Below are 27,494 nucleotides of genomic sequence, written 5' to 3' on the forward strand. Positions count from 1 at the left end.
CCCCAAATTCCCAATTTAACCCCAATTAAATCCCAAAAAACCCAAATAAAATCCCAATTAAACCTCAATTAAATCCCAATAAAACCCGAATAACATCCCAATTAAATTGCAATTAAATCCAAATTAAACCCCAATTAAATCTAATCAAAAATCCCAATTTCCAACCCCAAAATCCCAATTAAATCCCAATTAATTCCCAATTAAAACCCCCAATTAATTAACCCCCAATTAATCCTCATTTCCCAATAAAAACTCCGCAGCCTCCTCGTTTTATTCTCAATTATTTTCATTTTTTTAATCTTTTTTTTTTCCTTTTTTTTCCTCTTTTTTCCATCTTTTTTTCTGCCATTTCCTGGGGCTTTTCCTCATGCACCAAATCCCGAAAAAATTCCGGGAAAAATCCCAAAAATTCCCAAAAAATCCCCCAAAAATTCCCCAAAAATTTCTGCAAAAATCCCCCCCCCCCCCCAAAAAAAGAAATTCTGCAAAATTTCCGAATTTTTTTAGGATTTTTCACCCCAAAAATCTCCTCAAAATTCCAAATTTTTACAGCAAAATATTCCGGGGATTTTGGGAAAAATTTTGGATATTTAAATTAATTTTTATTAATTTATAAATTTAAATTTAATGTTAATTTAAAATCTAATTTAAATTTTTTATCATTTTTAGGGATTATCCCAAAAATAAAAATGGGGAAAAAAATTGAAAAGCCAGGTTAGAAAAAAAATTGAGGTTTTTTTGGAAAAAATTTTTTTTTTTGTAGAAAATTTGATTTTTATGAGACAAAATTGACTTGTTTTAGGAAAAAACCTGAATTTTTTGGGAGATAATCTGAATTTTGGGGGGGAAAAAAGTTGATTTTTGGGGGCGAAAGAAACTGATTTTTTGGGGGAATTTTTTTTTGTAAAAAATCTGAAATTCTGCAGAAATTTTGGATTTTTGCTGAAAAAATTGAATCATGTTGGAGAAAAAACTGAATTTTTTGTGGAAAAACCCGGATTGTATTGAGAAAAAAACATTGAAATTTTGGGGAAAATTTGATTTTTTGGGGGGGAGAGGGGAAACCTGAATTTTTGGGGGAAAAAATCAAATTTTTTTTGTAAAAAATGTGATTTTTTGTGTGACCAAAATAGCGTTTTTTGGGGGAAAATGTGAATTTTTACAGGAAAAAAAACCCTGAATTTTTGGGGGGAAAATCTGATTTTTTAAAAATAAATTGATTTTTTGGGAGGGGAAAAATTTTGAATTTTTGAGAATAAAGCCTGAAGTTTTTGTGGAAAAAAATCTGATTTTTTTTTTTTTTTTTTGCATTTTCCCATATTTTTCCCTAAATCCCAAAATTTAAAATTTGAAACCAGTTTGAATTTTAAATTTTTAATTTTTTTTATTTTTGGGATTTTTCTGTCCTGGGGGCGTCTTAAAGTGCTCGGAGGAGCCGGGAGCTCCCGGTGGTACCTTTGAATTTCCGGTTCCGCCCCCAAAATCCCCAACATTCGCCCCAAAATTCCAAATTTTCCCAAAAATTCCAAAATTTTCCCCAAATTTTCCCCAAAATTCCCGCATTTTTTTGGCGGGAAAAGCCCAAATGTGGGGGCTGGGAAGGTCCAAGGCCCCTCCCCCACCCCGGAAGTGCTTTCGGGGCAGAATTTGGGGAATTTTGGGGTTTTTGGGGAATTTTTTTGGGAATTTTTTTAGGATTTTTGAGGAATTTTTGGGGTCTGGAGGGGTCTGAGGAGCTTCTGGTGGCCTCAGGTGGTTTCTGGTGGCCTCTGGAGCTCCTGGGGTGGAGCTTGGTGGCCTTGGATGGACCCGGGGCCACCTTGGAGAACCTCGGGTGGACCTTCAACCACCTTGGAGAACCTTGGGTGGACCTGGGGCCACCTTGGATCTCCTGGGATGGACCTTGGAGAACCTTGAATGGACCTTCAACCACCTTGGAGAACCTTGGGTGGACCTGGGGCTACCTTGGATCTCCTGGGATGGACCTTGGAGAACCTTGAATGGACCTTCAACCACCTTGGAGAACCTTGGGTGGACCTTCAACCACCTTGGAGAACCCTGGATGGACCCTGGGGCCACCTTGGAGAACCTTAAATGGACCTTCAACCACCTTGGAGAACCTTGGATGGACCTGGGGCCACCTTGGATCTCCTGGGATGGACCTTGGAGAACCTTGGATGGACCTTCAACCACCTTGGAGAACCTTGGGTGGACCTGGGGCCACCTTGGATCTCCTGGGATGGATCTTGGAGAACCTTGGATGGACCTGGGGCCACCTTGGAGAACCTCGGGTGGACCTGGGGCCACCTTGGAGAACCTTGGATGGACCTTGGAGAACCCTGAATGGACCTTCAACCACCTTGGAGAACCTTGGATGGACCTTCAACCACCTTGGACCATGTTGGATCACCTTGGATGGACCCTGGGCCACCTTGGATGACGTTGGCCGGACTTTCAAGCCCCTTGGATGGACCCTGGGCCACCTTGGATGAAGTTTGGGCAACCTCAGATGGACCTGGGGCCATCTTGGACAACCTTGGATGGAGCTTGGTCCATCTTGGATCTCCTGGGATGGAGCTTGGACAACACTGGATAGACCTTCAACCACCTTGGGCCACCTTGGATGGACCCTTGGCCACCTTGGATGGAGCTTGGGCCACCTTGGATGGACCTTCAACCACCTTGGACCATCTTGGATGAACCTTGGACCACCTTGAATCTCCTCGGGCCACCGTGGACAACCCTTGGAGCACCTCGGATGAACCTTGGGCTGCACTGGACAACGTTGGATGGAGCTCGGTCAGTGCTGGCCAACTCCTGGGCCACCCTGGCCCACCATGAGTGATCCTCAGGCCACCATGAACGACCTTCAGGCCACCCTGGACCACCATGAACGACCCTCAGGCCACCATGAACGACCCTCAGGCCACCATGAATGACCCTCAGGCCACCCTGGCCCACCATGAACGACCCTCAGGCCACCCTGGGCCACCATGAACGACGTTCAGGCCACCCTGGACCACCATGAATGACCTTCAGGCCACCATGAATGACCCTCAGGCCACCCTGGACCACCATGAATGACCCTCAGGCCACCCTGGACAACGCTGGGTGACCCTTGGACAACCTTGGAGCACCCTGAATGACCTTCAGGCCAGCCTGGACCACCGTGGATGACCTTTGGAGCACCCTGAATGACCTTCAGGCCACCCTGGATGACCCTTGGACCATCTCCAATGAACCTTGGACCACCCTGAATGACCTTCAGGCCACCTTGGCCCACCCCTGATGACCTTTGGACCACCTTCGACCACCATGAATGACCCTTGGACCACTCTGGGCCACCTTGGATGACCCTTGGACCACTCTGGACCACCCTGAGTGACCCTCAGACCACCTTGGACCACTCTGGGCCACCATGGATGACTCTTGGAGCACCTGGAATGACCCTCAGGCCACGTTGGACCACCTCGAATGAGCCTTGGACCATCTTGGATGACCTTTAGACCACCTTGGACCATCTTGGATGACCTTCAAGCAACCTTGGACAACTGTTGGCCCACCATGGATGACCCTTGGACCACCCGGAATGACCCTCAGGCCACCTTGGACCACTCTGGCCCACCTTGAATGACCCTTGGACCACCTTGGAGCACCTCAAATGACTCTCAGGCCACTCTTGACCACCTTGGATGACCCTTGGACCACCTTGGATGACCTTCAGGCCAAGTTGGACCACTCTGGCCCACCTTGAATGACCCTTGGACCACCCCAAATGACCCTTGGACCACTCTGGATGACCTTCAGGCCACCTTGGATGACCTTCAGGCCACCCTGGACCACCCTCGACCACCTTGGACCATCTTGAACGACCCTTGGAGCACCTTGGACCACCTTGAATGACCTTCAGGCCACCTTGGACCACCTTGGATCACCCTTGGACCACTGTGGATGACCTTCAGGCCACCTTGGATGACCTTCAGGTCACCTTGGACCACTCTGACCCACCTTGGATGACCCTTGGACCATCTTGGACCATCTTGAATGACCTTCAGGCCACCTTGGAACAGCTTGGACCACCACGGATGACCTTTAGACCACCTTGGACCACCTCAAATGACCTTCAGGCCACCTTGGACCACTCTGGACCACCTTGGATGACCATTGGACCACCTTGGACCATCTTGAATGACCTTCAGGCCACCTTGGACCACCTTGGCCCACCATGAATGACCCTCAGGCCACCTTGAATGACCTTTAGACCACCTTGGACCATCTTGAATGACCTTTAGACCACCTTGGATGACCCCGGACCACCTTGAACCACCTTGGCCCACCATGAATGACCCTCAGGCCACCTTAGGACCACCTTGGACCATCTCAAATGACTCTTGGACCACCATGAATGACCCTTGGGCCACCTTGAACCATCCTCAATGACCTTCAGGCCACCATGGACCACCTTGGCCCACCATGAATGACCCTTGGGCCACCTTGAACCATCCTGAAGGACCTTCAGGCCACCCTGGCCCACCACCAGGACCTTCAGGCCACCACCAGGCCCCCCCTCACCCTCTCGCAGCCCCTCCCAGGCCCCTCCTCGCTCTCCGTCCGTCCGTCCGGCCTGGCCAAAGTCTGGGACAACCATCCCCACCAACACCTGCTGCCCTCCCCCATCGCGTCCGTCCGTCCGTGCGTCCGGAGAGGCCCAACCCCAGCGGGCATCTCCAACGGGGTCACTCCAACGGCTCCGGCGGCGGCGACGGCGTCCGAGGAGGCGACAAGGGCGGCGGGAAGGACCCGGTCGCGGTGGTGGCCGCGCTGGTGGCCGCGGTGGCCGGAGCCGGACCGGGAGAACCCGGAGTGTCCGGCGGCGGCGGCCGGAGCGAGAAGAAGAAGGGGCACTGGTGGATGAAGAGTTCGATGATTGTCTGGTAGGTCCTGGTGGCCGTCAAGGCGTCCATGGTGCTGAAGTCCGGGCGCATCAAGGTGGGCCAGAAGCAGATGGAGAGGTTCTCGCTGGTCATCAGGTTGACGCGGTGCTGTTGGCTGACCCTGGGGTGGACGAGACCAAAACGACCGCTCGGTGGTCAGAAGATCCCAAAACACCTCAAAACTGCAAAAATTCCCATAAAATACCCCCCAAAAATGACCCACAAGTTCCCCCGGAGAAGTTCTTGGTGACCGTCAAGTTCTTGACGTGCCGCTGACTCAAACTGGAGGTGGACAATACCGGAGTGACCGTTTGGTGGGCAGAAGATCCCAAAACACCTCAAATCACCCAAAATTCCCATCAAAATTGGACCAAAAATGCCCCTGGAGAAGTTCTTGGTGAGCACCAGGTTCTCGAGGTGTTGCTGGCTCAAGTTGGAGGCGGACATTGGTGGAGTGACCCCTTGGTGGTCAGAAGATCCCAAAACACCTCAAAATTACCAAAAATTCCCATCAAAATTGGACCAAAAATGCCCCTGGAGAAGTTCTTGGTGACCACCAGGTTCCTGATGACCATCAGGGTCACCTTGGGGTGGACATTGGTGGAGTGACCACTTGGTGGTCAGAAGATTCCATAAAACCTCCAAAATTACAAGAACTCCCATCAAAATTGCCCCAGAAATGACCCAGAAGTTCCTCAGAAGTTCTTGGTGAGCACCAGGTTCCTGCTGACCACCAAGCTCACCCTGGGGTGGACATTGGTGGAGTGACCACTTGGTGGTCAGAAGATCCCAAAACACCTCCAAAATTGGCCAAAAATTAGACAAAAAATTGACCAAAATTGGCCCAAAATTCCATCAAAAATTCCTCCAAAAACGACCCCAAAATTCCTAAAAAAAAATTGCCCAAAAATCGCTAAAAAATTCTAAAAAAATTCCCCTAAAAGTTCCTCAAAATAAAAAAAAAAAAAATCTGAAAACTCTCCCAAATTTAGAAGAAAAATCCTCTCAAAATTGGCAAAAAGTAAAAAGTTTCTTCCTCCAAAAATCCCAGAAAATTTTTTAAAAATTAAAAATTGCCACAAATTCGAAAACAAAACCCCTGAAAAAGCTCTTGAAATTAAAGGAAAAATCCTGGAAAAATAAAAAAAAAATTGCCAAAAAAAGCCAAAATTTCTCAAAACTCTGCAAAAAATCCCCAAAAATTCCCTGAAATTCCTTTAAAAATTCCCCCCAAAAAATCACAAAAATTCCTAAAAAATCCTAAAAAAAAATCCCCAAAAATTCCTGAAAAATTTCCCCAAATTCAAAGAAAGTCCTAAAGAATTCCAAAAATTCTCAGGAAATTCCCCTAAAATCCCCAGAAAAAAATTCCAGAAAACTTCCAGAAAAATTCCAAATCAATTAACAAAAAACTAAAATAAAAATAATAAAAAAATTCAAATAAAAATACTGAAAAATCCACCAAAAACTCACCAAAAACTCTCAAAAAACCACCAAAAATCCACATAAAATCACCAGAAAACCCCCAAAACTCCCAGAAAAAATCCCAAATAAATTCCTCAAATTCCCAATTTCCCTAAAATTCCCCAAAAATTCCCAAATTTCCCCCAAAATTCCCAATTTCCCCGACCTGTTGAGGTGGGCGATGACGTATTTGAACACCTCGTAATTCTCGCGGGGGAATTTCCGCAGCACCTCCCGCAGCGCCAGCAGCTTCTGCTCGCGGTCGTTGATCTCTGGAAATCATCAAAAATACAATTATTTGGGGAAAAATGGGAAAAAATGGGAATTTTGGGTGAAAAAATCAAAAGTTTGGGGTGGAAAATGGGGGAGAAATGGGAATTTTAAGGGGAAAAATGAGAAAAAATCGGAATTTTGGGGAGGAAAATGGGAATTTCCTCAGCAGCTTCTGCTCACGGTCATTGATCTCTGGAAAACATCAAAAATACAATTATTTGGGGAAAAATGGGAAAAAATGGGAATTTTGGTGAAAAAATCAAAAGTTTAGGGTGGAAAATGGGGCAGAAATGAGAAAAAATCGGAATTTTGGGAGGAAAATGGGAATTTGCTCAGCAGCTTCTGCTCACGGTCGTTGATCTCTGGAATTCATAAAAAATTCAATTATTTGGGGAAAAATAGGAAAAAATGGGAATTTTGGGTGAAAAAATCAAAAATTTGGGGTGGAAAATGGGGCAGAAATGAGAAAAAATCAGAATTTTGGGAGGAAAATGGGAATTTGCTCAGCAGCTTCTGCTCACGGTCGTTGATCTCTGGAAATCAAAAAAATTCAATTATTTTGGAAAAAATGGGAATTTTGGGTGAAAAAATCAAAAATTTGGGGTGGAAAATGGGGCAGAAATGGGAATTTTAAGGGGAAAAATGAGAAAAAATCGGAATTTTGGGGAGGAAAATGGGAATTTCCTCAGCAGCTTCTGCTCACGGTCATTGATCTCTGGAATTCAGAAAAAATGAAATTATTTGGGGGAAAATGGGAAAAAATGGGAATTTTGGGGGAAAAAATCAAAAATTTGGGGTGGAAAATGGGGCAGAAATGAGAAAAAATCGGAATTTTGGGAGGAAAATGGGAATTTGCTCAGCAGCTTCTGCTCACGGTCGTTGATCTCTGGAAATCAAAAAAATTCAATTATTTGGGGAAAAAACGGGGAAAATTTTGAATTTCCGGTGGAAAAAATGGGAATTTTGGGTGAAAAAATCAAAAGTTTGGGGTGGAAAATGGGGGAGAAATGGGAATTTTGGGGGGTAAAAATAGAGGGGAAATGGGGATAAAAATGGGAATTTGAGGGGGCAAAATGGGAAAAAATTGGAATATTTTGGGGGAAAATGGGGCAAAAAAGAGAATTTTTTTTGGGGAGAAAAGGGGAAATTTCATGGGGAGGGGAATGGGAAAAAAGGGAATTTTTTGGGGGGCGAAAATGGGAATTTTGGGGTGGAAAATGGGGAAAAAAATAGGAATTTTAAGGGGAAATGGGGGAAAAATTGGAATTTTTAGGGGAAAAATAAAGGGAATTTTAGGAGGAAGGGGGGAAATGGGGGAAAAATAGAAAAAAAATGGGAATTTTGGGGGGGAACATGGGAAAAAATGGAAATTTTTGGGAAAAAAGGGGGAGAAAATGGGAATTTTGCAGGGAAAAATGGGAATTTTCAGGGGGGCGGAAATGGAGGGAAAATGGGGAAAAAAGGGAAAATCTGGAGGGAGGGGAATGGGAATAAAGGGAATTTTTTGGGGGAAAATGGGAATTTTGGGGTGGAAAAATGGGGGAAAAAATAGGAATTTTAAGGGCAGGAAAAGAAGGGGGAAATGGGGAAAAATAGGGAAAAGGTAAAAAAGGAAATTGTGGGAAAAAATGGGAATTTTGGGGGGAATAATGGGGGGAATGGGGATTTAAATGGGGGAAAAAAAGGAATTTGGAGGGGCAGGAAATGGAAAAAAAATCGGAATTTTGGGGGGAAATGGGGGGAAAATGGGGGGAAAATGGGGGGAAAATGGGGATTTTTGGGGTGGAAAGATGGAGAAAATGGGAATTTTGGGGGGAAAAAATGGGAATTTGGGGGGCAAAATGGGGAAAAAATGGGAATTTGGGGGGGAAAAATGGGGAAAAAATGGGAATTTTGGAGGGAAAAAAGGGAATTTTTTGGGTGGAAAGATGGGGGAAAAAATGGGAATTTTGGGGGCCAAAAAAAAGGGGAAAAAATGGGAATTTTGGAGGGGAAAAGGGAATTTTTTGGGGTGGAAAGATGGGGGAAAAATGGGAATTTGGGGGGGAAAAATGGAGAAAAAATGGGACTTTTAAGGGGGGAAATGGGGCAGAAATGGGAAATTTGGGGGGAAAAAGGGGAAATGTCATGGGGAGGGGAATGGGAGAAAAGGGAATTTTTTGAGGGGAAAATGGGAATTTTAAGGGGAAAAAGGGAGGAAAAACTTGGAATTTTAAGGGGAAAAAAAAGGGAATTTTTGGGGGGAAAAATGGTGAAAAAAGGGGAATTTTAGGGGGAAAAGGGGGGGATAAGGAAATGGTGATTTTGGGCTGAAAAATGGAATTTTTGGGGTTTCAGACTCACTGTGGGCCTGGAGCTGCAGGGCTGGGAACGGGCTGGGAATGGCGGGAATGACGGAACCAATTAAGCGTTAATTAAGCCCCAATTAACGAGGAATTAATCAGGATTTCATCAGGATTGAACGAGAAATTCCTGATGAAATCCATGGGGGAATCCAATGGGAATTTGGGGGGGAAATGGAGAAAAAAATTGGAATTTTTGGGGGGGAAAAATGGAAAATTTGGGGGGAATTGGGAATTTTAGGGGATAAAATTGGGGGGAAATGGGGATTTGGGGGGGAAAAATGGGGGAGTTTGGGAATTTTTAGGGGGGAATGGGGAAAAAATGGGAATTTTGGAGGGGAAAAAAGGGAATTTTTGGGGTGGAAGGATGGGGGGAAAATGGGAATTTTTGGGGGGGAAAATGGGGAAAAAATGGGAATTTTGGAGGGAAAAAAGGGAATTTTTGGGGTGGAAGGATGGGGGGAAAATAGGGAATTTTGGGGGGAAAAATGGGGAAAAAATGGGAATTTTGGGGGGAAAAATGGGAAAAAAAGGGAATTTTGGGGGGAAAAATGGGGAAAAAATGGGAATTTTGGAGGGAAAAAAATGGGAATTTTGGGGGGAAAAATGGTGAAAAAATGGGAATTTTGGAGGGAAAAAAATGGGAATTTTGGGGGGAAAAATGGTGAAAAAATGGGAATTTTGGGGGGAAAAGATGGGGGAAAAAATGGGGAAAAATGGGGAAAAAATGGGAATTTTGCTGGGAAAAAAGGGGAATTTTAGGGGAAAAGGGGGGGGCTAAGGAAATGGTGATTTTGGGATAAAAAGTGGAATTTTTGGGGGTTTCAGACTCACTGTGGGCCTCCACCAGCTCGAGCTGCATGCTGTACGGCACCAGCGGCTCCGGCAGCTCCGAGAAGAAACTTTTCATGGCGCCGGCGACGGCGTTCACCGTGAAATCCTTCTCGGCCAGGTCCAGCCCGTGGTCTGGAATGCAAAATCGGTCACAAAAATGGAAATTCCCACCCCAAAATCCCCTGGAATCCCACCCCAAAAGCCTCAGGAAATGGGCTTGGGAAATAATGGAAAAAACATCAAAAATTGGGGTGAAAAATTGGGAATTTTGTGGGTTTTGGAGGGAATTTCAGGTCAAAAATTCTGAATTTTAACCCAAAATTTGGAATTTTCACCGTGAAATCGTCTCGGCCAGGTGCAGCCCGTGGTCTGGAATGCAAAATTGGTCAGAAAAAGGAAAATCTGAGCCCAAAATCCCCTGGAATCCGACCCCAAAAGCCTCAGGAAATTGGGTTGGGAAATAATGGAAAAACCATCAAAAATTGGGGTGAAAAATTGGGAACTTTGTGGGTTTTGGAGGGAATTTTAGACCTAAAATTCTGAATTTTCGGCCTAAAATTCCTGAAATTCAGGGTCAGGAAAAGAGGAATGTGAGCCTAAAATTCCCAGAAAAATGGCAGTGGAAAATGGGAATTTTAGCCCCAAAATTTTGAATTTTAACCCAAAATTTGGAATTTTCACCGTGAAATTCTTCTGGGCCAGGTCCAGCCCGTGGTCTGAAATGCAGAAATTGGGTCAGAAAAAGGAAAATTTGAGCCCAAAAATTCCTTTGGGAATTGGGGAAAATTCCCAGAAAAAATTGGGTGAAAAAATCCGGGAATTTTGTGGGTTTTGGAAGGAATTTTGGCCTCAAAAATCCTGAATTTTTGCCCTAAAAATTCAAAATTTTTGCCCTAAAAATCCGGGGAATTTGTGGCATTTTGAAGTCAGGAAAAGAGAGAATCTGACCCCAAAATTCCCAGAAAATTTTGGGGTGAAAAAATGGGAATTTGGGGGGATTTTGGAGCTAAAATTCAGAATTTTGGCCCAAAATTTGCCTGGAATTCTCTGGGATTTGGGGCTGGGAAAAGGGGAGTCCAATCCCAAAATTCCCAGAAAAATGGGAGTGAAAAAATGGGAATTTGGGGGGATTTCCGCCCTAAAATTCTGGATTTTTTTGGCCTAAAAATCCTGGGGATTTGGGGGATTTTGAGGTCAGCAAAAGGAAATTCCAACCCCAAAATTCCAATAAAAATGGGGGTGAAAAATGGAAATTTTGGGGGATTTCGGTCTTAAAATTCAGAATTTTTGCCCTTAAAACCCCTGGAATTTGGGGATTTTTGGGGATTTTGGGGGCAGGAAAAAGGAAAATCTGAGCCCAAAATTCCCTGGGATTGAGGATGGGATTGGGGGAAATTCCCAGAAAAAAACTGGGGTGAAAAAATGGGAATTTGGGGAGATTTTGGCCCTAAAATTCGGAATTTTTGTCCTAAAAATTCTGAATTTTAGCCCTAAAATTCCCTGGAATTCTCTGGGATTTGGGGTCAGGAAAAGGAGGAATGTGAGCCTAAAATTCCCAGAAAAATGGGAGGGGAAAATGGGAATTTTAGCCCCAAAATTCTGAATTTTAACCCAAAATTTGGAATTTTCACCGTGAAATCTTCTGGGCCAGGTCCAGCCCGGAGTCTGGAAATTCAAAATTGGTCAGAAAAAGGAAAATCTGACCCAAAATTGCCGGGAATTTTTGGGAATTTTTTATTTTATTTTTTCCAGGATTTTTTCTAAATTTTTCTGACATTTTTGGGGGGATTTTTTTTTTATTTTTCCAGGATTTTTAGGGGATTTTTCGGATCTTTTTTTCAAGGATTTTTTGGGGGGATATTTTTAGATTTTTGGGGGATTTTTCTGGGACTTTTTTTGGATTTTTGGAGATTTTTTTTTTTTTCTCCTGGGAATTTTTGGGATTTTTCTTTTTCTGGGAATTTTTGGGGGATTTTTCCAGGATATTTTTTTCAGAATTTTTCTGGGATTTTTTTTTTCCTTTTTTTTTTAATTTTTGGGTTTTTTGGGGATTTTTCTGTCATCTTTTCAGAATTTTTCTGGTATTTTAAAAGAAATCTCCTGGAATTTGGCAAGGGGGATTTTTTTGGGGAAATTTGTCGGATTTTTTTTTTTAATTTCGGGGTTTTTTTTATTTTTCTGAGATTTTTTGGGGAATTTTTAAAAAGTTTTTTTCTGGAATTTTCTGCCTTTTTTCTACTTTCTGGATTTTTTTTAATTTTTAATTTTTTCTTTTCTTTTTAATGATTTTTTTCGGATTTTGGGGGATATTTTGGGGTTTTTTGGGGTTTTTGGGGTTACCCTGGTCGAACTGGCGCTGCAGACTCTCCATCTCCGATTTGTTGCCGCTGACTCGATAAATCCCCTCCGTGCTCAGCCCTGCGAAAAAACAAAAAAAATCCCAATTTTGGCTTTTTTAAACCCATTTCTGGCATTTTCTGGGGGTCCCTGATGAATCCGAAGAAGATCCCTAAAAAATCCTCAAAAAACCCCCAAAAAATCCCCCAAAAATCCCTTAAAAATTCCCAAAAATCTCCTAAAAACTGAAAAAAAAACCCCAAAAAACGCCCTAAAAATATCTTCAAAAAAATCTCAAAAAAACCCCTGAAAAATCACTAAAAAAACCACGAAAGATTCCCGAAAAAATTCCAAAAAAATCACGAAAAATTCCCCAAAAATTATCAAATTTTCTGACTGATCAACAGCCATGAGGAACCCAAAAAAAATTCCAAAAAATTGGAAAACATTCAGAAAAAAATCCCCAAAAATTCCTAAAAAATTTTAAAAATCCCAAAAATTCTCAAAAAAGTCCTAAATGTTCTGAGTGATCAACAACTTCACTTAACCCAACAAAACACCTAAAAATTCGAAAAAAAACCAGAAAAAATTTTAAAAAATTCCCAAAAAATTCCTGAATTTCCCAGAGTGATCAGTGACCTCAATGGACCCAAAGAAAAACCCAAGATCCCATTCAAAAATCCTGAAAAAAATCCCTAAAAATCGTGGAAAATTCCTCAAAAAATCCCTTAAAGTTCCCATAAAAAATCCCCCCAAAATTCCAAAAAATTCCTGAAAAAATTCCAAAAAATTCCCAAAAAATTATCAAATGTTTCGATTGACCAACAGCCACAATTAACCCATAAAACTCCGAAAAAATCCCAAAAATTCCCAAAAAAATCCCCCGCAAATTCACGAAAAATTCACGAAAAATTCAAAAAACATTGCAAAAAATTCCCAAATGTTCTGACTGACCAACAACCTCAATTAACACCAAAAAACCCCTAAAAACCCCAAATTATTTCTTAAAAGAATCTAAAAAAGTTCTAAAACATTCATAAAAAATCCAAAAAAAATCCCAAAAAATTCCTAAAAATTCCCAAATGTTCTGACTGACCAACAACCTCTATTAACCCAAAAAAACCCCTAAAAATTAAAAAAAAAAACAGAAAAAAATCTGAGAAAAACCTGAAAGAAATCCTGAGAAAATCCCCAAAATTCACTAAAAATTCGCAAAAATTTCCAAAAACATCACAAAAATTTCCAAAAAAAATTCCCAAATGTTCTGGCTCACCAGCAACCTCACTTAACCCAAAAACCCCTAAAAAATTTTTTAAAAATCGCAAAAATTCCCCGAAAATTTGCGAAAATTCGCCAAAAATTCGCGAAAATTCCCTGAAAAATTTGCGGAAATTCCCAGAAAATCACCGAAATTTTTCCAAAAATTTCCCAAATTTTTACTGACTAACAACCTCACTTAACCCAAAAAAACCATGTAAAAATTTTAAAAAATCCGAAAAAAAATCCGAAAAAAATCCGAAAAGAATCCGAAAAAAATCCGAAAAAAATCCGAAAAAAATCCGAAAAAAAATCCGAAAAAATTCTGAAAAATTCCCAAAAATTTTCCAAAAATTTTCCAAATAATTCCCCCAAAATGGGCAAGTTTTGGAGCTGACCTGTGGCCTCGCTGCCCTGGATGCAGCGCTCGATGAACACCGGGATCGGCCGCTCGGGGTGACCACGCCGGCCACAAAAATTCCCCAAAATTCCCAAATTTCCCAGACTCATCCATGGCCTTGATGAACCCAAAGAAAAAACCCCAAATCCCCGAAAAAATCCTGAAAAAATCCCCAAAATTCACTAAAAATTCCTGAAAATTCCCAAAAGCATCACAAAAATTTCCAAAAATATTCTCAAATGTTCTGACTCACCAACAACCTCACTTAACCCAAAAACACCTAAAAAAATTTTTTAAAATCGCGAAAATTCCCAGAAAAATTCGTGGAAATTCCCCAAAAATTCGCGAAAATTCCCCGAAAAATTTGCGAAAATTCGCCAAAAATTCGTGAAAATTCCCTGAAAAATTTGCGGAAATTCCCAGAAAATCACCGAAAATTTTCCAAAAAATTCTCACATTTTTAAACTGACCAACAACCTCACTTCACCCCAAAAAAAGATGTAAAAATTTTAAAAAAATTGAAAAAAAATCCGAAAAAATCCGAAAAAAATCCAAAAAAAATCCGAAAAAAATCCGAAAAAAATCCGAAAAAAATCCAAAAAAATTCTGAAAAATTCCCAAAAATTTTCCAAAAATTTTCCAAATAATTCCCCAGAAATTGCCAAGTTTTGGAGCTGACCTGTGGCCTCGATGTACTGGATGCAGCGCTCGATGAACACCGGGATCGGCCGTTCCGGGGTGACCACGCTGGCCAGGGGCACCCCGAAGTAGCTGCTCTCCCACGGCGCCTTGGACAGCGACGGGCGCGCCTTGGCCTTCGGCTTCTGCGGGAAAATGCGGAAAATTGGGGGAAAATCCGGGAAAATGACACGGAAATACGGGGAAAATATCGGGAAAATCGGGGGGAGATTATAGGGAAATACGGGGAAAATATGGGGAAAATCAGTGGGAAATTACAGGGAAATCTGGGGAAATGATGGGGAAAATCGGGGGGAAATGACAGGGAAATCTGGGGAAATTCTGGGGAAAATCAGGGGGAGATTACAGGGAAATCTGGGGAAAATTGGGGGAAAATTACAGGGAAATCTGGGGAAATTCTGGGGAAAATCTGGGGAAATTACAGGGAAATCTGGGGAAATTCTGGGGAAAATCTGGGGAAATTACAGGGAAATCTGGGGAAATTCTGGGGAAAATTGGGGGGAATTACAGGGAAATCTGGGGAAAATTGGGGGGAAATCTGGGGAAATTACAGGGAAATCTGGGGAAATTCTGGGGAAATTACAGGGAAATCTGGGGAAATTCTGGGGAAATTACAGGGAAATCTGGGGAAATTCTGGGGAAATTACAGGGAAATCTGGGGAAATTCTGGGGAAAATTGGGGGGAAATGACAGGGAAATCTGGGGAAATTCTGGGGAATTATGGGGAAAATCAGCGGGAAATCTGGGGGGATTATGGGGGAAATTATGGGGGAATTATTGAGAAATAGTGGGGAAATTATGGGGAAACAGTGGAAAATATTGGGGAAATTATGGGGAAAATCATGGGGAAATAATGGGGAAAATTGGGGGAATTCTGGGGAAATTATGGGGAAAATGAGGGGGAAATTATGGGGAAACAGTGGGGAAATATTGGGGAAATTATAAGGGAAATTATGGGGGAATTATTGGGAAATAGTGGGGAAAATTGGGGGAATTCTGGGGAAATTATGGGGAAACAGTGGGGAAATATTGGGGAAATTATGGGGGAAAATCAGGGGGAAATCATAGGAAAATGTGGGGGAAATCCGGGGAAATTATGGGGAAAATTACGGGGAAAATCATGGGAAAATCATGGGAAAATCACGGGAAAATCATGGGACAATCACAGGGAAAATAATGGGAAAATTACGGGAAAATCACGGGAAAATCATGGGAAAATCACAGGGAAAATCATGGGAAAATCACAGGGAAAATCATGGGAAAATCATGGGACAATCACAGGGAAAATGCCAAGCAAACAGCGGGAAAACCTCTGGCACCACCTTGGTTGGTTCTCCTGAGGTTCCTGAGATGTTCCTCCTGCTGAGATCCTCCAGTGACCAACGCCTGACCACTGAGATCACCACTGAGCACTGAGAAGACCACAAGGACATCCCACCACCCCATAACTCCTCCAAAACCCACCTTGGTTGCTCCTCCTGATGTTCTTGAGATGTTCCTCCTGCTGAGATCCTCCATTGACCATTGAGATGACCACAAGGACATCCCACCACCCCCAAACTCCCACCTTGGTGGTTCTCCTGAAGTTCCCGAGATGTTCCTCCTGCTGAGATCCTTCACTGACCAACATCTGGCCAAACTCTGACCACCAGCATGACCACTGATCACTGAGATGTTCCAGCCCATCTTGAGCTTGACCATCACCCCATAACCTCTCCAAACCCCACCTTGGTTGCTCCTCCTGATGTTCTTGAGATGTTCCTCCTGCTGAGATCCTCCAGTGACCAACACCTGACCACTGAGATCACCACTGAGCACTGAGACGACCACAAGGACATCCCACCACCCCATAACTCCTCCAAACCCCACCTTGGTTGCTCCTCCTGATGTTCTTGAGATGTTCCTCCTGCTGAGATCCTCCAGTGACCAACACCTGACCACACACTGAGCACCGAGATGTTCCACCGTTCCCACCGCCACCCCGTAAGAACCTCTCCAAACCCCACCTTGGTGGTCCTCCTGAGGCTCCTCAAGATGTTCCTCCTGCGCGGGTCCTCTCCGTCTCCCGCCTCGTAGGCCATCGCCGCGTTGTCCCCTTTGTAGCCGCCTTGGCCGCCCGGTTCCTCGTCCTTCTTCCTGCCGGGTCCCACCTCGTCGTCGCTGCCGGCGCCCAGCCCCGGCCGGCAGCCGGCGAAGCGGCCGAGCCGCGCGCACCGCGCCCGGTACAGCGCCGGCTTGGCGACGGCGGGCGGCCGGCGGGCGCGCTCCAAGGAGCTCGTGTCCATCTCGCTGTCGGAGCCGTTGCCGCTGCCGTTGGAGGCGGCCTTGTTGATGTTCCTCACGGTGATGATCTTGCCCTGGGTGCTGTCGTGAGGAACCGAGTAGATGTTCTCCTCGTCGCCGCGCGGCTTGGCCACGGCGTCCGCGGGCTCGGCGTAGTCGGAGGGGTCGAAGCAATCGGGCGGCGGCCACGCCGAGGAGGACGCCGAGCGCCGGCGGAGGTCGCGGTGGCTCTGCTCCGGGTAGCCCGGGTCGCCCTTGACGTCGAAGTGAACCGGCGGCTTCGGCTTCACCGGCGGCGGGACCTTGGCGGGCCTCCCGTCGTACGCCCCCAGCGCCGAGAGGAAGCTGGGACCGTCGCTGCCTTCGAGCTCCACGGACAGCTTGGAGAGGTCCTTGGGCAGGGCGGCCGCCGCGGGAGGTTCCTCGCGGAAGGGGCTGTAGCCGGGCAGAGGCTCGGGGTCCTCCTCGGAGTCGGGCGGGTTGGAGTTGCAGAGCGGCGACCCGGCGCGCGGCGAGCCGAAGACGTCCTCGCCGGCGCCGCACGCCTCGGCGGCGTTGTCGTACATGTGCGCGGCCTCCACGATGTTCTTCTTGTCCAACGCGTCCTTGAAGAAGGCTTGGAAGACCTCCAGCTTGCTCTGGGCTCCCCCCGCCCCGCACGGCCAAGCGGCGAACCTGGCCTCGATCTCCTGCGCGATCTCCTCGCCCTCGGCCAGCTGCTCGCGGCTCACGTCGTCGTCCGGGAGATCCGCGGAGCCTTCGGCCAGAGCCACCAGCTGGACGGGGACGATGTCCTGAACGTCGGCCAGGAACGCCCTCAAGGTGGCCAAGGACGCTCTGCGCTTGGCGGCGTAGAAGACGACGTAACCGTGCACCAAGCGGTTCTTCCTCGAGCCGAACGACGCGTGGTAGGACAGCAAGGACAGCTCCACCTTCCTCCGCTGGGATCCCACCGGCGTCTCCAGCAGCACCGCGGCGCCGCCGCCCGGCGCCGGCCGGCACGCTTGGCTCTGGAGGATCGGCGCCAGAACGTCGTCGGCGCTCGCCGCGTCGCCGCACATCAAGCACATCGCCACGCGCAGGTCGGCGCCGTCCGACGCCTCCTTGGAGGCCGCCGCCGGGTTGAGGTTGCGTTTGGCGTCCAGCAAGCCCTTGAGGACTTGGCCGATCTGCTTCTCGTTGATGTTGCGGCCGTAGCCGATGCCGGCCGACGCCGGGTCCAGGAAGACGCACTGGAGCTTGCCGGCGATCTGCTGGCCCTGCTGGATCAAGCTCTGCAAGGTCTCCCCGCCCGCGTCGCCGCCGCCGCGTTTGTTGACCAAGACGAGCGTCAAGGGCAGCTGGGCCGAGTGGCCGTCGCGGCGACCGACGGCGGACTCGCGGCTCTTCTCGATGCTCTCCACCACGTAGGACAAGGACTCCTTGGAGTTGTAGAGGCAGAGGCAACCGTGGGGCTGGAAGGTCGGCGTTTGGAAGGCGTTGACCGGCAGGCGCACGTTGCCCTCGATGGGCCTCAAGGCCAGCTCGTACATCTTGCCCTCGATGACGTACTTGTCGTCGTTGGTGCAGAGCGCGCGGATCTCGTTGGCCAGCTCTCGCGCCAGGCCGTCCTTGCCCAAGATGACCAAGTTGATGCGGTCGACGTTGGCGTCCGTCGCGGCGGCGGAGGGGTTGTTGCGGTGGTGGCGGAGGAAGCGCGAGCTCAGCAGCTGCTCCACGCGCGCGTCCACGCAGGCGGCGCAGCTGGGACACGTCTCCTTGGTGGGGTGGTAGACGAAGTGGATGTGCTTGAGGATGAGGGCGTCGCGTTCCGCCTGGAGCTTCTGGAGAGCCTTGAACCTCTGCTCCTCTCCCAGCACCTCCTGGATGACGCCCATCTTCTCCTTGCTGGGTTTGGCGTCCAACTCCAGCTCGTAGAAGAGCTCCGAGTACTCCAGGAGAAGCTCCTGGAAGTCCTCCTTGGCTCTGTCGATCAGCTGCTTCTGGTGCCTGCCGTAGATGTCCACGTAGACCGACTCGTCCAACCACAGGTAGAAGTCCTCGTTCATGATGAAGCTCCTGGCCTCCTCCCAAGGCTTGCCGGGCGTGACGAAGGGAGAGCTCTCCAGGTTCTCGCGGAACGCCCTCCTCATCTCGGCGCGCTTCCGCTCGTTGCGCAGCTTCTCCAGGTGGGCCTCGTAGAGCTGCTCGGCCGCCGGCGTCTCCAGAAGATCGAAGGGGATGCGCTCGTTGTCCACGTCGTCCACGTGGCTGGTGGCGTCCCAAGGCGTCTCCTCCAACACCACGAACCACTTGAGAAAATCCGGCTTGGCCTCCAGGAGCTTCTCGACCTTGGCGCGGCTCAAGCGGTCGATCTCGTCGAGGTCCGGCACGAGGGCGTCCAAGGCTTGGGGCAGCAGGGCCAGGTAGACCTTGCGGCGCCGCTCGATGTGCTCCTGCTTGAGCCGCTGGACGTGCTGCAGGAAGAGCTTCTTGGCCTTCTGGGTGCCCTCCAAGTAGACGTAGTCTTGGTACTCGGGCGCCGCCGTCATCTTGCGGCTGACGTTGGGCCACAGCTCGTGGTGGCTCTTGACGATGCGGCCGACGAGCCACTCGTACCTGTCCTTGGCGGCGGCGATCTGCTGGCTCTGCTGCTTGAGGGCCTCGAAGTAGGGGACGATCTTGGCCTTGCCTCTGCTCTTGTCCACCAGCTGCACCAAAGTGCCGAAAGCCAGCTCGACGTTGACGTTGGAACGCGCCGAGGTCTCCACCACCTGCAGGTTCTTCTTGCCCAGCGCGAAGGCGTGGGCGTCGCGGATGTAACGCTCGACGCCCTCGTCGCATTTGGTCAGCACCACCACCGCCGGCTTCTTGGTCTTGGCCAGCTGGTTGTAGAGGTTGGAGACGAACTTGAGCTGCTCGTCGAAGTTGCGGTTCATGCCGCGGCTGACGTCGACGCACAGCAGGAAGCCGTCCACCGGCAGTTTGCCGTCGGGCATCTGCTTCTGCTCGAAGTCCTGCTCCAGGCCCAGCTGGTCGGTGCAGAAGTACATGAGCTTCTCGGCCGACGCCAGCTTGGTGGCCGCCGCCCGTTTGACGTACGGCTGCAGGGCCGTGCTGCGGTGCGGCTGGAAGGTCTGGTCGTCGATGAACTCCGTCTGCTCCACCACGTGGATCCTGCACTCCACGCACTCCTCCAAGGCTCGGGCCACCTCGCCCCAGTAGAGGAAGTGGTCATTGTTGACCACGCGCCCCCCGAAGTCACTGGTGCTGAGCACCGAGGTGTGCTCCAAGTGGAAGTCGTCGGCGCCGGGCCGGACGAAGCGGTTGCACAGGCAGGATTTGCCGACGCCGCACTGGCCCTTCTCCTTCTCGGTGCCGGACAGCCCCACCACGCTGACGGTGTACGTGGGCGGGCGGCCATCTTGCTTGCGGGCCATCATCATGGCGGCAGCATGGCGACGGGCGCGGCGACGGGGTCAGCACAGGGGTGGTGGCACCATGGCGGTGGCGGCGGTGGCGGCGCTGGGGAGGATTCAGGAGCTGGAGGGCGTCGGAGCGCGGCGGCCGAGGACGGGTCCTGCAGACAAAGAGAGAGGAGATGGTGGGACTCGGTGGTGGTGGGTTGGAAGGGTGGGAAGGGGTTGTCCACCCAACTGAGGGGCACCAAGATGGACACGAGTTCTCCACCCAACCATGGTGGACACGAGTTCTCCACACCAAGATGGACACAAGTTCTCCACCCAACCATGGTGGACACGAGTTCTCCACACCAAGATGGACACGAGTTCTCCACCCAACCATGGTGGACACGAGTTCTCCACACCAAGATGGACACAAGTTCTCCACCCAACCATGGTGGACACGAGTTCTCCACACCAAGATGGACACAAGTTCTCTACTCCAAGATGGACACAAGTTCTCTACCCAACCATGATGGACACAAGTTCTCCACTATGACAGACACAAGTTCTCCACACCAAGATGGACATAACTTCTCCACCCAACCATGATGGACACAAATTTTCCACCCAACCATGATGGACACGAGTTCTCCACTATGATGGACAGAACTTCTTCACCCAACCATGATGGACACAACTCCTCTATTCAACCGTCACCATGATGGACACAACTTCCCCACCATGACGGACACAACTCTTCTGCCCAAACAAAGGTCACCATGGTGGAAATGGCTTCTCCACCCAACTGAGGGGCACCAAGACGGACACAAGTTCTCCACCCAACCAAAGACCCACCATGGTGGACACAAGCCCTACACCATGATGGACACAAGTTCTCCACCCAACCATGATGGACACAAGTTCTCCACCCAACCATGATGGACACAAGTTCTCCACCCAACTTAGGGGCACCAAGATGGACACAACTCCTCCACCCAACCAAGAGTCACCATGGTGGGCATGGCTTCTCCACCCAACCAAAGACCCACCGTGATGGACACAAGTTCTCCACCATGATGGACACAACTTCCCCACCGTGATGGACACAAGTTCTTCACCCTGATGGACAAAAGTTCTCCACCCAATCAAAGACCTCCATGATGGACACAAGTTCTCCACCATGATGGACACAAGTTCTCCATCCAACCAAAGACCTCCATGATGGACATAAGTTCTCCATCCAACCAAGGGCCTCCATGGTGGACACAAGTTCTCCACCATGGTGGACACAACATCTCCATCCAACCAAGGGCCTCCATGATGGACTCAAGTTCTCCACCCAACCATGATGGACACAAGTTCTCCACCATGATGGACACAGGTTCTCCACCCAACCATGATGGACACAAGTTCTCCATCCAACCAAAGACCTCCATGGTGGACACAGGTTCTCCACCCAACCATGATGGACACAAGTTCTCCATCCAACCAAAGACCTCCATGATGGACACAGGTTCTCCACCCAACCATGATGGACACAGGTTCTCCTCCATGGTGGACACGAGTTCATTTCCCCTGGAATTCGCTGACTCAGCACTTCCTGATTAATCCTAAAAATCCCAAAAACCCCAAAAAAATTCCCCCAAAATTCCCCAAAAATCCAAAAATCCCTTTGGAATCCTCGCCCAGATCCGTCCCAGAGCTGGAAATTCCAACTCTAAACACCCAAAAATTCCCAATTTTCCCCAGAATTCCTGAAATTTTTTTTCCCCCCCCCGGAATTCGCTGACTCAGCACTTCCTGATTAATCCCAAAAAAAATCACCAAAACCATCCCAGAAAATCCCCAAAACTTAGGTTCAACATTCCCCAGAAACGCCAAAAAATTGGGAAAAACAATCAGGAAAATCCCCCGAAAAATGCCAAAAAACTGGAAAAAATATTGAGGAAAATCCCAAAAAATCCCCAAAATCGGGAAAATACTCCAAAAACCACCAAAATTTGGGAAAAACCTCCCAGAAAATCCCAAAATTCGGGGGGAAAAAAACCCCCAAATTTCCCCTTGGAATTCCCGGAGCAGGGAAAAAAAGAAATTCCATCAAAAAAATTCCATCCAAAAAATTCCATCAGAAAAAATCCATCCAAAAAATTCCATCCAAAAAATTCCATCCAAAAAATTCCATCCAAAAAATTCCATCCAAAAAATTCCATCCAAATCCCGGCACAGCCTCGACCTCGAGGTCGTTCCCCTCCAACAAATCCAAATTTTGGGGATTTTAGGGCCAAAAAATTCCTCTTTTTTTTTGGAATTTTGGGATTTTTAGGAATTTTGGGGGGTTTTTAACTTTGATTTTTGGGCAAAAAAAAGGAAAATTCCCGATTTTTTTTTTCTGCCTTTTTTGTGGATTTTATTGGAATGAAAGGAGCGGCTCCGGCGGCCGCTTGGACTTTGGAGTTTGGCAGGAAAGTGCTGAGTCAGCGAATTCCAGGGGGAAAATCGGGAATTCTGCGGAAAATCGGGAATTTGGGGGGAATTTGCAGCTCCTGGGTGAGGATTCCACCGAAATTTTGGGATTTTTGGGGGGATTTTGGGGAATTTTTTTGGATTTTTAGAGAATTTTGGGATTAATCAGGAAGTGCTGAGTCAGCGAATTCCAGGGGAAGAAAAATCGGGAATTCTGGGGAAAATCAGGAATTTTGGGGAAAATCGAGAATTTTGGGGGAATTTGCAGCTCCTGGGCGAGGATTCCACCGAAATTTTGGGATTTTTGGGAGATTTTTGGGAATTTTTGGGGGAACTTTTTGGGATTTTTAGAGAATTTTAGGATTATTCAGGAAATGCTGAGTCAGCGAAATCCAGGGGGAAAAATCGGGAATTCTGGGGAAAATCGGGAATTTGGGGGGAATTTGAAGCTCCCGGGTGAGGATTCCACCGAAATTTTGGGATTTTTGGGGGATTTTTTGAGGAATTTTTTGGGATTTTTAGAGAATTTTGGGATTAATCAGGAAGTGCTGAGTCAGTGAATTCCAAGGGAAAAATAATCAGGAATTCTGGGGAAAATCAGGAATTTTGGGGGAATTTGCAGCTCCTGGGCGAGGATTCCACCGAAATTTTGGGAATTTTTTCTGCAATTTTTGGGTTTTTTGGGGAATTTTTGTGATTAATCAGGAAGTGCTGAGTCAGCAAATTCCGGGGGGGAATAAAAATTCCTTTTCCCAATTTTTGGGATTTTCTGGGATTTTCCTCGATGTTTTTGACACATTTGGGGCTTTTGGGAATGTTGAGCCCAAATTTGGCGGCTTTTGGGGATGTTTTTCCCAAATTTTGGGGGTTTTTGGGTATTTTTCCCAATTTTGGGGATTTTTGGGGGGATTTTCCTGAATATCTTTCCCAATTTTGGGGATTTTCTGGGACATTTTTCCCAATTTTTGAGATTTTTTTGGGATCCTTTTCCCAATTTGGGGGATTTTGGGGGGATTTTCCTCGAGGTTTTCCCAAATATTGGGTTTTTGGGGATCCTTCTCCCAATTTTGGGGATTTCTGGGAGGGTTTTCCCAATTTTGGGGGGTTTTGCCCGAATTTTGGGAATTTTTGGGATTTTTTCCCAATTTTGGGTTTTTTTGGGGGATGTTGATCCCAATTTTGGGGCGTCCTGGAGTTGCAATTCCCAAGTTTTGGGGTTTTTTGGGATTTTCTGGGAGGTTTTTCCCATTTTTGGGGTGTCCCAAACTCCAAATTCCCAAATTTTGGGATTGTTTGGGATCCTTTTCCCAAATTTGGGGGGGTTTTGGGAATGTTTATCCCCAGTTTTGGGATTTTCTGAGATGTTTTTCCCACATTCCTGGAGGAGAAAAGCCCAAATTTGGGATGGAAGAGACAAATCTGGGTGGGAAAAGTGAAATTCTGGCCCAAAAAAAAAAAAAAAAAACCCACAAAAATTCCAAGAAAATCCAAAACCAAAACTCCCCAAAAAAGTTCCCCAAAATCCGAAAAAAATCCCAAGAAAATTCCAAGAAAAATTCTCAAAAAAAATCCCCAAAAGTCCCAAGAAATCCCTAAAAAATCCCTGAAAATCCCAATATTCTCCCCCAAAATCCCAAATAAATCCCAAAAAAGTCCCCAAAATCCCAAGAAAAAGAAAAAATAGATTTTTAAAAATCCCCCCCAAAAATTAAAAATCCTAAAAAAAAACAAATTCAAAAAATATCCAAAAATCACCCCAAAAAATCCAAAAATATTCCAAAAAAATTCCCCCCAAAAAATGCCCCAAAAACCCAAGAAAAAGTAAAAAATCCCCTAAGAACAAAAAACCCCAAAAATCAAAAATTGTCCCAAAAAATCCCAAACGAAATCCCCCCAAAAAAACCCAAAACTCCCCACAAAGTCCCAAGAAAATCCCCAAAAAACAAAAAAAAAAAAAATCCCAAAATATCCCAAGAAAATCTCAAATACATCCAAAACAAACCCCAAAACCTTCCCCAAAATTCCCAAGAAAACCCTAAAAAAATCCCAAATAAATCCCAAGAAAATCCTAAAAAAAAATCCCAAAAAGTCCTAAAAAAAATCCACCAAAAATCGCAAGAAAATCCCCAAAAAAATCCCCAAATAAATCCCCAAAACTCCCTCAAAAATCCTGAAAAAAATCCCAAATAAATCCCCCCCCAAAAAAACCAAAAATCCCAAGAAAATCCTAAAAAAAATCCCAAATAAATCCCCCAAAAATGCCCCTAAAAATACCAAGAAAATTTTTTTAAAAATCCCTAAAAAACCCTCAAAAAATCCCAAATAAATCCCAAAAAAATCTCCAGAAAATCCTCCCAAAAATCCCAAGAAAATCCTAAAAAAAAGTTCCCATATAAATCCCAAAAAATGCCCCAAAAATCCCCAAAAAATCCTAAAAAAATCCTGAAAAAATCCTGAAAAAAATCCCAAATAAATCCCCAAAAACCCCAAAATTCCCAAATTTCCAGGGAATTCCGACTGCGGATAAAAAGGGGAATTTTGGGGGGGTCTTGGGGGGTCTCAAATCAGCCCCAAAATCCCAAAAGATCCAAAAAATTTGGGGAAAACTCCAAGGAAAATCGGGAATTTTGGGGAGGGGGGACCCCCAAATTTGGGGAAAGGGGAACCCCAATTTGAGGAGGGGTCTCCCCCTAAATTTGGGGGTGGTCTGCCCTTCCACCCCCACAAATTTCAGTTGGATTCGCCCCCAAATTGGGGGTGGTCTCCCCTCGGAATCCCCCCCCCCGAATTGGGGATGGTCTCTCCCTTTAATCCCCCCCAATTTTGGGGGTGGTCTCCCCTAAATCCCCCCCAAATTGGGGATGGTCTCTCCGTTGAGACTCCTCTCAATTGGGAGTGGTATCACCCCAAAACTGGGGGGGTCTCCCCTCTAAGTTCCCCCCCAAATTGGGGATGGTCTCTCCCTTTAATCCCCCCCCCCAAAATTGGGGATGGTCTCTCCTCAGAATCCCCCCCAAAACTGGGGATGGTCTCTCCCCTAAACCTCCCCGAATTGGGGATGGTCTCTCCCAAGTCCCCCCAAATTTGGGATGATCTCCCCTCAGAATCCCCCCCAAATTGGGGGTGGTCTCCCCTCACAATCCCCCCCAAATTGGGGGTGGTCTCTCCTGAGTCCCCCCAAACTGGGAGTGGTATCACCCCTAAATTGGGGGTGGTCTCCCCCTCCAAGCCCCCCAATTTTAGGGGTGGTCTCTCCTCTAAGCCCCCCTCAAATCTGCGATGGTCTCTGCTGAGTTCCCCCAAATTGGGGGTGGTATCGCCCCAAAATTGGGGGTGGTCTCCCCTCAGAATCCCCCCCAAATTGGGGGTGGTATCCCCTTTAAGCCCCTCAAATTTGGGGTGGTATCACCCCTAAATTGGGGGTGGTGTCCCCTCAGAATCCCCCCCAAATTGGGGATGGTCTCACCCCAAATTGGGGGTGGTCTCCCCTCAGAATCCCCCCCAAACTGGGAATGGTATCACCCCTAAATTGGGGGTGGTCTCCCCTCAGAATCCCCCTCAAATTGGGGGTGGTCTCCCCCAAGTCCTCACAATTTTGGGAGCAGTCTCCCCTCTATGTCCCCCGAAATTGGGGATGTCTCCCCTCAGAATCCCCTCCAAATTGGGGATGGTCTCCCCCCAGTCCTCGCAATTTTGGGGGTGGTCTCCCCTCAGAATCCCCCCCAAATTGGGGGTGGTATCGCCCCAAATAGGGGGTGGTCTCCCCTAAATCCCCCCTAAATTGGAGGTAGTTTCCCCTCAGAATCCCCCAAATTTGGGATGGTCTCTCCAAGTCCTCACAATTTTGGGGGTGGTCTCCCCTCAGAATGCCCCCCAAACTGGGGATGGTCTCGTCCCAAATTGGGGAGGCTCTGCCCTCAGAGTCCCCTCCAAATTGGGGGTGGTCTCCCCTCCAAGCCCCCCCCCCAATTTTGGGGTCCCCCCCCCCTCCCCTCCCGGTGGTCTCTCCCCTCACAGCCCCCCATGAATGGGCGGCGGAACTATTGAGAACGATCGGATGGGGGGGTCTCATCCCCCCCCCCTTCCCCCACGGGGGGTGGTCTCTCCCGGGCCCCCCTCACGGGGCCGTCCCCCCCCCCCCCCCCCCCCCCGCGGGGGCCATGGGCCGGCCCGGCGGGCGCGCGGCGGGCGGGGGTGGGGCGGCCCATTGTTCTTCTGGGGGGGGGGGAAGGTGGTGGTGGGGGGGGTTTTCCAAAGAGAAAAAAGGCGGCGATGGTGGCGCTGAGAGTGAGGGAGGAGGAAAAGATTTTCCTTCTTACCGGAGAAACAGACGCGGCGGCGGCGGCATCGGGCCGGGCCGGGGGCGGCGGGAGGCGGCGGCAGCGCCATGTCCGCGCTCTCGGGGCGGCGGCGGCGGGCGGGGCGAGGGCGGCGGGGGCCGCCGGGGCGGGCTCGGCCTGTAATGGCGGCGGCGCCTTCCTCCTCCTCTAACCCCCCCCCCCCCCACCCCTCAGCCCTCAGCCGCCTCCTCCTCCTCCTCCTCCTCCTCCTCTCTCCGCCTCCGCCTTCACGATCACGGAGCGGGGGGGGGGGAAACTGGCGGGAGCGCGTGCGCGGCGGGAGGGGAGGGGCGGCACCGTGAGGGGAGCGGCGGGAGCGGCGGGAGGGGCGGGGCTAAAGAAAGGGGCGGGGTTAAAGGGCGGGGCTTGGAGGAGAGCACCGGGAATTGGCGGGGGGGGGGAACCGGGAGTTTTTATGGGGAAAAGCGGGAATTTTATAGGAATAAATGGGAATAAATGGGAATTTCATACGAAAAAATGGGAAT

At 47.9% G+C, this 27,494-nt stretch overlaps 1 protein-coding gene across 1 annotated transcript; it reads right to left on the minus strand.

Moving 5' to 3' along the window:
- Window positions 1-4,625: 4,625 nt before the first annotated feature.
- ARHGAP35 (Rho GTPase activating protein 35) lies at window positions 4,626-27,088 on the minus strand. Its single transcript, XM_058822855.1, has 7 exons — window positions 26,989-27,088; window positions 16,547-20,382; window positions 14,521-14,665; window positions 12,188-12,265; window positions 9,848-9,979; window positions 6,565-6,670; window positions 4,626-5,055 (listed from the first exon to the last, which is right to left on the minus strand). The coding sequence occupies exons 2-7, from the start codon at window positions 20,246-20,248 to the stop codon at window positions 4,737-4,739; spliced, it is 4,482 nt and encodes a 1,493-aa protein (XP_058678838.1). The 5' UTR covers window positions 20,249-20,382; window positions 26,989-27,088; the 3' UTR covers window positions 4,626-4,736.
- Window positions 27,089-27,494: the final 406 nt, after the last annotated feature.

This window comes from Ammospiza caudacuta, chromosome 35, assembly GCF_027887145.1.
Source record: "Ammospiza caudacuta isolate bAmmCau1 chromosome 35, bAmmCau1.pri, whole genome shotgun sequence".
NCBI classification, from domain to species: Eukaryota; Metazoa; Chordata; class Aves; order Passeriformes; family Passerellidae; genus Ammospiza; species Ammospiza caudacuta.

Coding starts and splice junctions, on each gene's coding strand:
- ARHGAP35 (XM_058822855.1), bottom strand. CDS start 20,248: ATGATGATGGCCCGCAAGCAAGATGGCCGCCCGCCCACGTACACCGTC. Junction 14,666..16,546: donor GCCTCAGGAGGACCACCAAG/GTGGGGTTTGGA, acceptor ATTTTCCCGCAG/AAGCCGAAGGCCAAGGCGCG. Junction 9,980..12,187: donor GCAGCGCCAGTTCGACCAGG/GTAACCCCAAAA, acceptor TTTGCATTCCAG/ACCACGGGCTGGACCTGGCC.